Here is a 15277-nt window from a genome sequence, read left to right as displayed (position 1 = left end):
AGAAAATAGAGGAACCCCCCTTCAAGCTCTTTTTAGTCACAGCTGGCAGGAAAACAGCATGCAGCAGAAGACATACAACTCAGTGCGAGGGAAGCCCAGAGAAACCACCCTCCGAAAGGAAAACATGCTCCCTGTGCGTGTGTACACAGAGCAAAGGTGTCCGACAGGGAGAACCTGTGCTGCGGGCTCTCACAGAACAACAGATAGCAGGTGGGCCTGCCAGGAGCAACACCCCACAGGGTGCTGCTGCACCTCTGCTCGGGGCACCACGGCTTGCCTGAAAGACTCTGCCCTCCTGGCACTGACAGAGAGTCCTCCTGGAAAACGCTGCTCTGCGTCATGGAAGATTTGTGCCCAAATCAAAGTAAATTAAGGTGGACTCTCATCAGGAGTGAGCCACACTAACACTAGGAAGAGCCCTGCAGGCTGAATTACTACAAGCACCCTTGTGGTATCACACTCATTACCCTGTAACAGCAGTGCAAACTACTGGGCCTGTCACAGTAGACGTACAGGTTTTAACTCCTTAGGACTGCAGTCAGCAAAACAGTAGCCTCTGTGAACCCAAACTATATCATGTATCTAAAGGTATCTAGTCTCCCTTCACTTTTTTCTTTGAATACAATATTAAATACAAGACAAGGCTACAAAGAAGCACCAAACACTTCTAGGCATAATTTTAGTTGCTTGTTGATGGGAAAAGAACATTTATGAAAAGGGAAAAAAAAGTATGGATCGAGTACACCCTCAGCAAGTTTGCAGACAGCACCAAGCTGAGTGGTACAGTCAATCCAACAGATGAAAGTGATGCCATCCAAAGGGACCTGGACAAGGTTGAGAATTGGGCCCACATGAACCTAGTGAGGTTCCACAAGTCTAAGTGCAACGTGCTGCACCTGGACTGGGGCAATCCCAGACATGAGGACAGACTGGGAGGGGAACTCACTGAGAGCAGCCCTGCAGAGAAGGACCTGGGGGTTCTGGTGGACAAAAAGCTCGACAGGAGCCAGCAGTGAGTGCTTGCAGCCCAGAAGGCCAACTGCGTCCTGGGCTGCACCAACAGAGGGGTGGGCAGCAGGGGAGGGAGGTGACTGTCCCTCTCTGCTCTGCCCTTGTGAGGCCCCACCCGGAGTGCTGTGTCCAGGGCTGGGGCCCCCAGCACAAGAAGGATGTGGGGCTGTTAAAGCGAGTCCAGAGGAGGGCCACAAAGATGATCAGAGGGCTGGAGCACCTCTCCTAGGAAGAAAGGCTGAGAGAGCTTGGGATGTTCAGCCTACAGAAGAGAAGGCTCCAGGGTGACCTCACTGCAGATTTTCAGTACTTAAAGGGGGCTTATAAAAAGGATTGAGAGCAACTCTTTGCTGAATCAGACAATGACAGGACAAGGGGAAATGTTTTTAAACTAAAAAAGGGTAGATTTAGATTAGATATGAGGAAGAAATTATATCCTCTGAGGGTGGTGAGGCAGTGGAACAGGTTGCCCAGAGGAGCTGTGGATGCCCCATCCCCTGGAGGTGTTCTACGCCAGGTTAGACAAGGCCCTGGGCAACCTGGTCTGGTGGGAGGTGTCCCTGCCCATGGCACAGGGGTTAGAACTAGATGGAGTTTAAGGTCTCTTCCAACCCAAGCCATTGCATGGAAAAAAAAAAAAAAAAAAAAAAAAAAAAAAAAAGTTGCTGTGGTCCTTTTGATTTTTGTGCAGGCAGTTTTGCTGTTGAGAAAGCTAGACAGCAATGGGAACAGAACAGGTATACAAAGTGTTTTCATAATATGTATTTGCCTTGTTGCAAAGAAAAAGAATAAAAGTCCTCCATCACCACACATCAGGAACTTTGCTTGAAATGATTTTCAATATTATTTGATGTAATGGAGCCTTCACTAGGAGCAGAGGGATTTTCAAGGCTGGGAAGAGGCATATTGATTTTTCCCATTTCTGTGGGAAATTGACAGTTCATTCATAAGATCCTCTGTGTGTGCTGAAATGCTTATTCTAAATGCTGTCCAGAGGAAAGCGACTGGGAAGTTGAAACATCAGTTGAAGGTGGAGATGGATGTGTATTAAGATAAATACTGCTACTGCCATTTGCCTCATTTATTTCATACAGCTAAAGGAGTGGGATCAGGATGTTTTTAGCATTTCCACAAGTCAGGCCATCTGGAGGTTATATGAGATCACACTGAGTCAGAGTTTGGTAACAAATCAAGCACCCTTGCCTGCAGACCCCAATGTGTCAGTAACATTTTTAAATGCCAGCGTAAAGGGGAGGGTGGAACTGCTGTACATCTTTGTGTGTGTTACAGAAGCAGCTACACGGGGCACACAGCCCACAGTGACATCCACACAAACTGACCCTTCTACCTGTACAAAGTCCTGCTGAAATCAGTGGAAATCAACATCCACAATGAGCCAAGAGAGAGGATATTTTCTGGCAAGAGCAGCATCAGAATCACAAGAAATGGGATGTTTTCCAAACTCACACAACAGTACAATGGAAAAGAAATAAATTAGGTTTCAAGCCAGTAAAGAACAATCTATGTTTTCCTGAATCTTGCACTGTAAAGCTGTACTAACACACAATTCAGTACATTGGTTAAAAAAAAATAAAAACACAACCTTATGGGGTTTTGTTCTTTCTTTCTTGCATTGCATCAATATTTTCTAAGTTTTAATGGGGGAAAAAAAAGCTGGAAAATGGTGCAAGACTCCAAAGTCACATGAAAGGCTAGCTAATCAAAACGTCATGTATTTAGAAGAGTTAAAGCAAATTCCCTTTACTGGCAGGCACACCAGTGGTTAACGCTGACGGTCACTTCTGGGTGCTCACTAACAGAGCTGGGTTACCCCAGGAGTTGTGCAGCTCCTTGCTCCTGCCTACACCAGTGGAACAATTACAGCCCTGTTGACAGGCTACTAGCCATGCATTTGAGAAACGTGCTGCGTATTTTGGGCAATGCGAAGGACGAAAGCTGATTCTCTCCTGTAGCATTATAGTTCAAGACTGGAATTTGCTACCTGGCAGAATTAGGTCACAAGATTTCTTTGGGTCAAAAATATTTTCTCACCTCCCCCTGTAACTGAAAGCACCACATAATATTCTAAATGCTCACAGCAAATCTTCACAGGTTCCTGCCCTTGGTTAATGGAGTATTAACTGCTGAGGAACCTGTACCAAGCATTTAACAACACAACAGATTCTTGCTCCAAATTTATAAGCTGCAATGGCCTTAGTGTCAAAAACATTTTATAATTCTTTATCTGCAAAAGGTCCATTTGTAGCAAGGGGGCTTGAGAGAAAGTATCCTGGAAGCGCTGTTTCACTAACTGTAACCCCAAGTTTCTTATCCCCCCACTAATCACTATTTCATCTTCCAGAGTTTAACGGATAAATAAAATAAAGTTTGAGAAAAAGTACTTTGGGATTACTGTAATCTACGGAACCAGGTCTGAGAGTATTTAAGAAAATATTATGTACTTTGAAACTCCTCTCCACTGGGGAGGACAGAGAAGTGTCTGGTATTTTTATTCCTTCCGCTTCCCACGTAGGAAAAAAAAATACATTTGAAAATTACCCCTACATCTATTGCACTACCTGATATAAGGTTTTATTTTATTCTATTGTTGTTTATTTTTCCAAAAACACATTCTCTGGTCTCCCTTTTTGGGAGGGGGAGGACACAAAACCCATTTTCTTCCACAGTATAGTTGGTACTTGCTTTTCCCTGTGTGCCTTTGCATCATATGGAGTAGCTGAGTATGTACTTACTTACGATAAATATACTAGTAAGAGTCTATCACAAAAAGGCCATCCTATTAAGGTAGCATTTACTTTCCAATTCAGTGTTAATGGAACGTGGATCTATTGCCTTTAGAAGGAAAACATTATCAACCTTTGTGTATACAAATAGCTGGTATCATTGGTCCTGGTCAGGTCTTTGTGTTGCATGTTGATAAAGTGTTTCACTCACTGCCCATATGCAGGATGCTGTTCACGTGCATCAGCTTTCCTCTGATTGGGACACTAAAGATTCAAAATGTATTCCTGATACTCTGAGACAGAAGTGCTACCAGGTGAAGCTTATTGTGACATGCCAACCAAGGTGGGAAATTGGCAAATACATTTACCAAATTCATCTTTTTAGTGCAAGTATGTAAGCTGCACTCGATTGTTCCAGTAAGGTGAATTTGAAGTACATTGAAATCAAACACTAGAAGTTGACCACAAGATCAACTGCTACAGAATGTATTTGAAGATTGCATGGAACAAGTCTTACATGGATTTATTTTTTAACCAGTTGTGCAAGGGAAAGTTACATAACCAAAACTTCCTTAATGGACGTCTGAAAACCAGCTACCATGAGAAAATGATCTTCCGTCCCTTTGAAAGCAAACTATCAGCATTGTACAGAATTTAATAAACAGTCTATTTGTTGTCCCTCAAAGGTCAGTGTCCTTCTCCACCACTTCTCGTGTAACGCACTTACATAACCTTATTCAATTTTCTTTTTGCTGTCTTCTTGTAATTCATAAGACTATTTAGACTCCCATATGGATACCATCAAAACCAGCAGATGCCAAGCAACTTAAAACACAAATGATGGCTTGTAATATGCTGATGCATCATAATCACAGCATATCTCATGACTTAGAGTGAATCATCAGATAAAGCATAGGTTGCTGTCTGAGGTGTCAGTGATTTCTATACATCCTTCCTATTAGGTTAGGGTCAGCAGACTCCAGCTGACATTGAAATTCCACGTTGAAAACTACATACTTTTTTTTAATCAAACACAGTAAAACACAGATAGGCATTTAAAATACTTCTTAGAACTAGAACACATCTTAGAACTGTGTTGCAGAAACAGAAGGGTAAGAAGGGGAAATGGTCGTTGCCTTTCAGGAAGCAAGGTGACCTACTTTCGCTTTTTGCATTACACCTTTGACATCGTTCTACATGGATGCCTAAAGAGGGAGCAGGGAGGGGAGCTGGTATTGTTTGCTTGCTTGCCTTAACTACATAAAACTGTTTTCTGTTACCTAGAAATATTCAGAATACACTACGGTTTACCTAGACAAAGACATAAAGGCTCACAAAAAAGCACTGACTGTTCCACCAGCCTAGAAAGGCAGTGAACATCATGTAGTGCATTCAAGCAGGCATTATGCTAGTCAAGTTAAGGCACAGGCATGTGCCCTAACGAACAATCAAATGAGAATGACATCTGAGCAACAAGAAGTGAAGCTTAACATTGAATTCTGACTTTACATTTAGATATCTTTGCGCCTATTTGGTCTCAGTTCCTAAATATTACTTTGGCAAGCGCCAAGAAGGCAATTCCACAAGAGCACTGCAATCTCAAAGTTCTCCAAACAAGCACTTTCTGCCTATTTACCAACCTCAATGCTGGATATCAAAAGAGGAATTAAGCCTGCAAGTATACCTAGAACATTAATTATGCATAGACTCCGAGGATAACATCCTCTTCTGAAATGCAGAGACAAGAACACGTTGCCTGGGCTGGAGCAAGACTAAGAACTATCCCCTTAAGAGCATAATGTCACCTTTAGTCACAACTAAAGATACAGAGTGTGACTTCCCATACTCATTATTCCAACAATTCAGTGGTGTTTTTTTAAGCAAAGGAACAACAGACTAGCACAAAACCAAAAAACTGAGAAAAAGACCCGATAATTTATTTTGCCTATATTTGACAGCATATAAAGCCTCCAACATTTTTTTGTAATATCTCCAGTTTAAGTAGCATGTACAATCATTCCCCACATAATTTCAGCAGATCTATAAAATTTCTCTATTCAAGGCACTGACAATTTTCTTGTCAAAACCATTAGTCTTCCAACTCAGTTGTCTTTATTTTTAGTCCATTGTTTTATGATGCACAATAGAGGGTATTTTCCATTTGTTTACATTAAAAATTTAAAGGTTGTGTTAAAACCAGCATTTAAGAAAGCTTGAGAAGTTTTAACAAAGGTGTTCTACGTATCTAAATGCCTGCAAGATCCCTGGAGGGTGTCACAGGGATGTCACGACGACCTCTTTATCATTTCAATCTATTTCTAATGACTACATTAGTGGCTATTTTTGATTATTGCTGTCTGTGAACAGCTAACCAGGCCTCCAATTTTCATTTACAGATTTTCTGGCCGAGTTTCGTGGAAGAATATTGAGCACTTTGCTATTAATTCAGTAAAAACTTTAAAATGCATTCTGCAGGAGTCACCGCCTCGCTTCCCATCATGAGAGACACACGGTAACAAACTCAGGCTTCCTCATAAAAAGATAACATATTTCTCAAGAAGCTACCAAGCTCACATAAAGTGCTTTTTCTCCGTGGATCTCACAAAGTTTAGCCGTGGACACAAATGAGACGATCAGCATTCTGTAAAACAGGTAATCTGCAGGCAAGGGCCACACAAGAAGCAAACGGCAGAGTGGGTGACAGGCTCAGGTCTTTGGATTACCGCTCTGGCAGCACAAAGCCACACGGCCCAGCGAGAACTCCTTTAACCCATTCCCTCACACAAGATGAACGCCTGCCACCACGAAGAAGCTACAGCCACAAAGTACCACTTCCACCATCCACACGTTAGCTTTCAGAGAATAAATGGAACAAAATTAAAGGGTAGGGAGCTTCTTATGGGCTGACAGTGCCTGAAGGAGCAAGATAACACATTTATGTGCATTTTCTCATAATCTCCCTCCGTTAGTCCAAGGACATGCCACACAAGCGTTCCCCACTCTGCTCTGCTCCCTGCTGTAAAACATCTGTGTTCACAGCAGTGTGCGCCCATGGGAATCAAAACAAAAAAAAAAACAGACAAGCAAAGAGAACCATGACAAACTGAACCACTAAGACTGATCAAGTAATAAAAGCAGCTACTGTAGGGCCAGAATACCGCTTTGGAACAAGGCATCACCACAGGTTTGTTTCTTAGACCAAACACACTTTGACATACAGGCCTGCAACCCCAGTCACAACTGAAGATAGAGCATTTCACTGTAAAAGTGCAATTAATATCAAAAGTCGCGTTCTTCCAAAACATCCTCTCCAGGCATCTTTACTTTCCAGAAACACAGACAAAAGGTTAGCTACAAGCACTTCTTCGCCAAACGCCTTCCTCTATTCTCACCACAGTGGTGACCACAAGCTTAGTAATAGCAAGAAGGTTTCTCTCCTCCATTACTTCTCACTATCATCTATAAAAAGTGGTGGTGGTGGTAGGGGGTGTTCCCCCTGAGCCAAGACACCTTTATAGTCCAAAGAAGCCAACGTACGAAGTATGTGCCCATCTCATTTTCAAGGTCCCTTAGGAACACATTCACCCTACTCGGGTTTGTGCACGCTTGCCATCGCTAAATGGAGCATCTCACGAAAAGAGGGGCATGGTACATCTAAGAGCCTTCACCCAACTTTCCTACTCTATGCACCGCGCGTGTGCAAACACTTCACCCCACAGCAGTTCCAAAACTGGGAATAACATACCTCCAAACCCAGTTGCTTACACATCCAGACCCAGTTGCTCCTCTCAAGCCCGTCACACCGAGAAGATGCTAGAAATACCACCGTACACCGGTTACGCTTGACTACACGGCTGTGCCTGCTTGGTGCCCAGCACCGGCACAGCACAACAAGCCGCGGTGCAGGCGGAGGACCGAGCAGCCAGGAACCCCACAAACACCCAGCCAAGCCTCCCGGCTGCTCGCACCTGAGGGACGGGTGGGATTCCGCTACCTCCCTCCTCCATCCCGTTACCCCATGCTAATAGCTGGCCACGGAGCGATCCGCGCACGGCCCCGGCATTGTGTAACCGTTCTCCGGCACTGTCGGGAGAACTTGAGCCGCGATTTATTTTTCACTAGTAACATATCACCATGAAGACACAGCTCGATCCCTGCTCCAGGCCCATGCGTTTGGCTGATCCCTCCCCCACCACAAACCGGTCAAAGGGGGGGGGGGGGGGGGGGGGAATAAATTATTATTATTTTGAGGATGAAAAACCTCTTGGCACCTACAACAAAAGCAATTAGGAGGGTCGGCGGGGCAGGGGAGCAAGCAGCCCCGGGAGGCACAGGAATGCAGCGGCCGCACTTGGCAGGGGAAGGGAAGGGAAAAGAGAAGGGAAAAGGGAAGGGAAGGGAAAAGGGAAAAGGGAAAAGGGAAGAGAAAAGGGAAAAGAAGGAGGACACCCCGTCCCCAACCCCGTCCTCGAGGCCAACTGTCACGATGTGTCTCCTGACACATGCCCCCGGGAGGAGGAGAAGAGGCGAGGAGCCCGGCCCGCTTACCCAGAAAATGACATTGAAGCCGAAGATGAAATATTTGATGCAACAACTGACTTCAGGCCCCTTGTAGTGCTTCCCGGACATCCTCTGGGCTCATGAAGACACTTTGCTGGCGGCCAAGGGGGAGAACCAAAAGACGGGGAGGGTGTGAAAAATGAAAATAAATTTAAATATATATATATATAAGGGAAATCAGAGAGGGCTCAGCGCCGGCTGCGCGCCGCGGGGAGATGCGGCAGGAGCGGCGCGGCGGCTCGGCTCCGACTCGCCGGGCGCCGGGGATGGCCGGCGAGCAGCTCCCTCCTCCTCCTCCTTCTCCTCCTCCTCCTCCTCCTCTCCCGCATGGAGGAGGAGGCCCCGGCGGGGAGCGGGGGGAAGCCGCCGGGAGGCGCCCGGGCAGAGGCGCGGGGGGCTCGGCGCTGCCCTGCCGAAGCCGCCGCCGCCGCCCGCCGCCCTCCCGTTCGCCGCCCCCGCAGCGCCAACGGCCGCCGCGCCAGCCCCGCCCCGCGCCATTTTGGGGGGGGCTGGAGGGGGGGAGTGCGAAGGGGCGGGCCGCTCGCCCCCGTGAGATGATTGACAGAGCACGCCGCCAATCAGGCCTCGCGGCAGCCCCGCCGGCTGCCCCGGGGTGCGCGGCCCCGAGGGGGCTGCGCGGGGTGGGGGGGGCGGCCCTGAAATGGCGGACGGAGGGGGGTGGACGGTGACGGCCTTTGTCAAAAGTCCGGGTTTCTTCTGTTTCGTACAGCCCTGATACGCCTCCCCCGGCAAAATAGCCACTGAATTTATGTTTAACGTATTTATATTTAACATATTTGTACCTAACATATTTTGCGTATTTACATTTAACACGTTTATATTTAACGCAACAACCGCAGCGTCGTGTCGCTTAGATGTGTTCATACGCTTCGTGGGATTCAGAGCCCACCCGGTCTGGTGTTAAACACGTAAGAGTGCTTTTTTGGCCGAAGGATACCATCGCTTCATCACTGCCAGCCTTCAGCTTCCTGGTCCTGCGATAAGTGCGATACTTTTAATTGAAAAAATGGAAGACTTCTTTGTAATGGTAAATTACATGCCCGACGTTGATGAGGCTGCGAGATGACATGCTTCAAAAGTAGGATATTTTTTTTGCTTCAAAAGTGAGAACTGCGAAAGGCAGGCTTCAGTTCAGCATCACCTCGTGCTGGTTCGGGGGCCTTGGGCATGGGTCTTCTTTAGGAGAAAAGGGAAACACTTCTTGTGGGAAGAGAAGAAGAGAAGAGAGAGAAGAGAAGAGAAGAGAAGAGAAGAGAAGAGAAGAGAAGAGAAGAGAAGAGAAGAGAAGAGAAGAGAAGAGAAAAGAGAAGAGAAGAGAAGAGAAGAGAAGAGAAGAGAAGAGAAGAGAGAAGAGAAGAAGCATTTGCTGAAATAGATACATGAAATAGATCAATGAAAATAAGCCATGTGTTTAATGGTAAATGAGAAATTAACGCGACACATACCTATACATTTGAACTGTAATGGTGTAGGTTATCATATGATCAATAAGCCTGTGTATGTTGTTATTGTTAACTCTGTGTCTTTGCAAGACCATTCATGGGAAGAGGGCAGGAAAGGATGGATAATCAGTAATGCATAGGTTCTGTACCAACGAATAAAAGCCTATTACCATGTACAGTATGGTAATAGAATATTATATTAAGGTGCTGTTTTTACAAGTGATTTCAAATATTGGTGACAACCTGTACAAACATTGATAATGCTACTGTCACAACACCCTGCTAACACCACATGTTGGCACCCTTTAGCATTTTAATGCTTCACAGGCAACAGGAAAATGTTGCAGAATAATATTTACTACAATAAATTCAATAACAATCCCTGGTAGTTTACCTGTCAAACCATTCATTCCTGATCAACAACTTAAAAAGAAATGCAACCTACATCAATTATAGCATCGCATTACATGCCTTCATTTGCATTCTCAATCAAGAATAGTATCATCATTGCCAAGTGTCATTTCAAAGTCAAAAGCTTTTCATATTTTCCCACCATCTGATCAGATTAAGAAGAATTTAGGACTTCTAGTGTTAATGGTTAGACTGCACACTTCAAGAGGGTATTGAACACAGAGCCCTGGTCTTTTTAATTCACTTTGTGTGTACGGTTCCTGTGCAGCCTCAGAAATGAGCAACCAGACAGCAAAGGGAGCAGAACAGCTTTGATGTAGGTAATTGATCTTTCAGAGTGCCAGCTGGAACAGAGTCCTCTGCACCTGCAGCAGCCTCTCTGGTTTACAAACACATTTTGTCTCCTATCCTAAACAAACAGGAATAAAAAATTAAAAAAAATAAAATCCGTTGGCTTTGTGCCATCACTTGTGGATCACTTCTTGCACGCTTTGGCGACCTGCGTCTGGAAACTGAGCAGAACTGGCTGTGACAGCACTTTAAATTCGGTGTTAGTTACTAGACAACACTGAGTTCCAGTGTGATGTTTTGGTGCAAAAGCCAGAGGCAATACTACACAGGAGTGAGGAGATAATATTACCTTTCCTTGCAGCGGGATGAGACAGTCATTCAAATTCCGTTACTTTATAATTCATCTGCCTAGTCACTGGAGTGCTAAGGAAGAGTGTTTCAGGGACAAAGACATGCTTCTAGTAGCCCAGTGCTTCACAACACTAGGCAACGTTTTGTTTCGCTGCTCACTCTGGAGAAAAAGTCCCATCTGAATGATTATATCTACTTCCTATCTCTAAGATCTAAGTATCAACAGACTTCTGACTAAAGGCTGACCAAGTCTGATGCTAGTAAGTGCAGGACGTTTGATACATTCATATCTTAAAAGGGGTATCATTGCAGACTCTGAAATTCTTGCTTCACACTGTGTAAAGAGCTCTCATCCCAATTCCTCAATTCAGTCATTTCTTAGATCCAGCACCTCTGTCTTTGTGTCAGCCCCTGGGTTTTGATCTATGAGTTCTTAGACATTTTCCAAGGAAAAAGAAATGCAAGTCAGAGTGACTTGAGATGAAAAATGGCTAAGCAGTGTATTGAAGATGGTAGTTCTGTGAGTTACCACATTACTAATCTCGCCACGTGCCACATTTAGTGAGATAAAGAGTTGTGGTCTAAGAAAAGCTCAATGTCTGTGTCCCTAAGTCTAGTTATTTCCCGGACACTTCATTTTGGTTGAAATTCATACAATAGCAATATTTTTTCCATTGGGAAGCCATAGAGCTCTCTGACATACAAGATTTATGGAGTCAGAGGTATTACCTACCTCAGAATACTTTTCAATCTAGTTACCCTACTAGCTTGCAATGTCTTTTGTGTTCATTTGGTACTCTTGCAAGCATGAAACCCCCTCGTTTTCTGCTTAGGAAATGAGTGTCCTCTAACGAGTGAGTGTTTTTTAAGGTTTAAAAGTAGTTTTGAGATAAGCATTTCATAGGACTGCACTCAGGTGTTGACACGAGTTGGCTTCAGTGGATTTACATGCCCAGTCCCAGCAGTGAACCTGACTTCAGCTTCCCACAAGAATAACACAGATCTTTTTCAATTCATTTACAAGTGCAAGTACTAACTAATTAGCATTCTGGCTAACACTGTTTAGTGGCTTTCTGGTGAGCACTGAGTTGCTTTTTCAGCCTGAAACTTAGCCTCTGAGTACTGAATAATATCCTCTCGCACAACCACCCCAGTGCCATTATAATTTGATAACACCAGCATTGTTGGTAGGATGAGTCACAAAGCATTAAGCATGTCTGTACCTCTACAGAGTGAGAGGCCAGAATCTGGGTGCACCGAATAGTAAACAATAACCACTTGCATTATGTCTGATTTTGCTTCCTCAAGACAACATGTATCTGAGCCTTAATTGTCTTTGTTCAGATGCTGTGCTTTTGGTGTAAGGATCTATTACCTCTTTTGTTCTTATAGTAAAAGTGCCTGTATAAAGAAACCACAGGTTCTATTCACTGCAGTTCCCACCAGGATTTGGCAGGTTTTGGAAGAAAGATGATCAGAGCCACAAACAAGGATGCAAATTACTTAAAGAGAACTACCAAGTATCAGCAATAATAGTCACAGGGTCTACTCAGCCAAGCTCTACTGCTTGCCTTCTGCAAGTTGTTTTGCTCAAGATGAGCCCAGACAAGTCTTGCAGTGCTCTAAGCAGGTAGACATGAAGACACAGCCTCAGAAGTCCCTTTGGAGCAAGCACGTGCAAAATGAGATACACAGACCATTGGTGCCAGAAATACCACTTTCAAACAGTAAGGAGGAATAAAGCACCCTGCTATTGCTTTCTCACAAAAAAAAAGCAGTAGGTGGGGGGAAGTTCTATTTTTTTTATTATTTGTGTGTGTGTGTGTGCCAGGCACCTCAAGCCAGGAGCTGCTACCTCTGCTGCTTGCGAGAGGAAGAAGTGGGAGTGGTGGCAGGCTTCCGCCCTCCCGCTCTGCGGTCAAAGGCAGCACCATTGTGCTGCTCGGGGCAAGCAGGTCTGTTTCTGTAGTGCAGCACCTCAGCAAGCCCCTGTTCTGGAGATTTTCACAGAGAGCTTTCTTAGTAATTCCCCTGACCTGTCTGTATACCGTTCAGGCAGGAACAGTCTGATGTACTTGGTCCACAGCTCGCTAACACGCGGTGGCTGCAGATGTGGTTGCAAGCACCAGCCTTTTATATCCAAACAGGCTCCAAAGAGCAATAACTATTACATACTTCATACCATTTTGTACACAGGACAGTGACAGGACTTAATGAGATAAAAACATGTACAGCATTCTACAAAAGAGACTCACATTTGCAGTCCCAAATTAGTGGCGACTACAACTAATATGTGGGCAGTCCCCTACCCTTTCATTACTGGTGCCACGGGGCCACTGTAGTTAATATGGATGTAAATTTAGAGTCCAGTAAGTGCAAAACGTACCCTTTTAACTTTGAATTGCTAAAAGCAGTGGACAAACTCTGCAAATCTGGAAGCTGTTCAGTTTCCAAACACAGACATTTGTTTGTGTGTATCTGAAGGTTCTGGTGTCTTTCTTTCAGATGTTCTGATCCCAAAAGAAACTGGTGTTTACCCTGTGATGGAGTACCATACCATTTCCTTAGGTTAAGGTCCATTAGGTTTTCCAAGGCCCTCTGAATTGCTCCCAGCCATTCTTCATCAAATAACAGAGGACACCCTCGCTTCACAGCTCAGAGGTTTAACATATGGTGTTTACTCCATAACAGCACTCAGGAGAGTGAGGATTTCCTCTGAGTATGTTTTTAATGGTGATAAAATTTTCTGTAAATCCACCATTTCAAGTAATCTGTGTGTGTATTTCTCTTCAAGGGTTTCCTTTACACAGCCATAAGCCAGCTGAGCTTCCCCATCCCTTTTCCTGTGTGGATTTTTTTCTTACGTGGGAGCCTGGATCAGAGCTGTCCAGACGAGCAATCCCTCAGGAATCAGCTGAGCACCTCCTTGCAGGCAGATCTGTAAACCCATCAGAAGGTGAGGGAGTGGGAGCAGGAGGTAGGATGAGGGACCACAAAACTGCAAATCTGGTTGTTGAAGGCTTTAAATGCAAGTTGCACTCAGAGTGGTGGGAGGGGAGGATAGCAGAGCAGTTCATCCCAGAGCCCAGCTTTTAGAAAATGTTTCAGCTTTGGGCTGGCCTATACTTGAGCTAAGCATGTTGAAGTAGACGTTTTGTTGCCTCAGTCAGGAATTCAGCCCTCAGTGCAGGCAGAGCCTTAAATCATCTTGCTGAGAAAGGAGTGGGAAAAGCTGACTACAGAACAAGCTCTTATTTTAAATTCAGGCAACACTTTTGCCATTGTTTTCTGATTCAAATGGCTGTAGAGATGCTGCATTATGAAAGGCCTCTATGTCATTGTGGAGCAGAGCCTTCATGGCAGAGAGCAGACCCAAAACCCCCGAGAGGCAGGGTGCCTAAGTGAGTCAGCCTCTGGCAGGGACGCGTTTGTTCATCCCAGCTATGGCAGTAGCAGTGGCAAAAGGGCTGCCATCCTTGCTGCAGTCCCTGCCTGTCAGAAAACACAACAGAGCATATCCAGGGCCTCTACATGTTTGTTGGGAAGGTACAGGAGTACTGCAAGTGATCTGATAATCCCAAAGGATGGTGGCTGATATGTTTAATGTGATTTCCTCACAAGTCTGTGTCCAGTTTTTCTTCCACAGCTTCTCTGTTCACATCTGACAACAGTTACCACATAGCAGGATCAAAGACACCGCAGTTTCCTTTACCTTTAGTATTATCACTTCTGAGTTCTCAGACATAACACAAAGACACCTGCCACCGCAAATATCACACCTTTCATAGCACCAATGGACAGGACCAGCTGGGTAAGGTGGGTCCAGACTTGGTTTGTGGGCTATTTTCAATTGCAAAGTTACAATTCATAAATAACCTGCACACATTACTCCTCAGACGCCTTTAAAATAAAGATGCTTCAGGAAAATATAGAATTTACTCATTTACAAGTCCAGTAAGTGGAAATGTCAATGCCTTTTTTTTTTAACTCTCTCCTGTTACATTGACAAAGCCAGACACCATCCTGTGGAGGAGAACAGAGGAGTCACCAATATTCTCGTCAGGTTGTACAATTGCTTTTGAAGTCTTATTTTTCAGAGGCTTGTAGTTTTCTGCATGCTTCAATGCCTATGTTACACTGAGAGTTGGGACGGGTGGAGTTTGTTTTAATTTCCTGCTTCTCTCTACCACACTAATTATACCATCAGCTTTTTTTTTTCTTTTTTTTTGCTGTCATAGTCCTTTAAGAAAATTGCACTGTGAGCAACTGATACCTGAACCAATATTTGAAGAAAGAGAAGAAATCCTACCCCAGGCGTACTTCTGTTTCCATCACTACCTTACTATTTCATGTACCACACACCTTTCGGCTCATCTTCGGCATATCCTCAGCCTCTCACGTAACTCTTGAAGTGCCCTGAGATTTCCAGGTTTGCTGTGTTAGATT

General features: G+C 44.6%; 1 protein-coding gene across 1 annotated transcript in view; it reads right to left on the bottom strand.

Annotated features, from left to right (window-relative positions):
* The window catches only part of TSPAN5 (tetraspanin 5), an 83446-nt gene extending 74714 nt beyond the window's left edge, over positions 1-8732 (bottom strand). The window contains exon 1 of the mRNA XM_035325334.1: positions 8304-8732. Coding sequence (XP_035181225.1) covers positions 8304-8384 — 81 coding nt within the window. The 5' untranslated portion in view covers positions 8385-8732. The remainder of the gene's footprint in view (positions 1-8303) is intronic.
* Positions 8733-15277: the final 6545 nt, after the last annotated feature.

This window comes from Oxyura jamaicensis, chromosome 4, assembly GCF_011077185.1.
Source record: "Oxyura jamaicensis isolate SHBP4307 breed ruddy duck chromosome 4, BPBGC_Ojam_1.0, whole genome shotgun sequence".
Classification (NCBI taxonomy): domain Eukaryota; kingdom Metazoa; phylum Chordata; class Aves; order Anseriformes; family Anatidae; genus Oxyura; species Oxyura jamaicensis.
The sequence above is the reverse complement of the archived record's forward strand: the minus strand, read 5'-3'. Positions and strand labels throughout refer to the sequence as shown.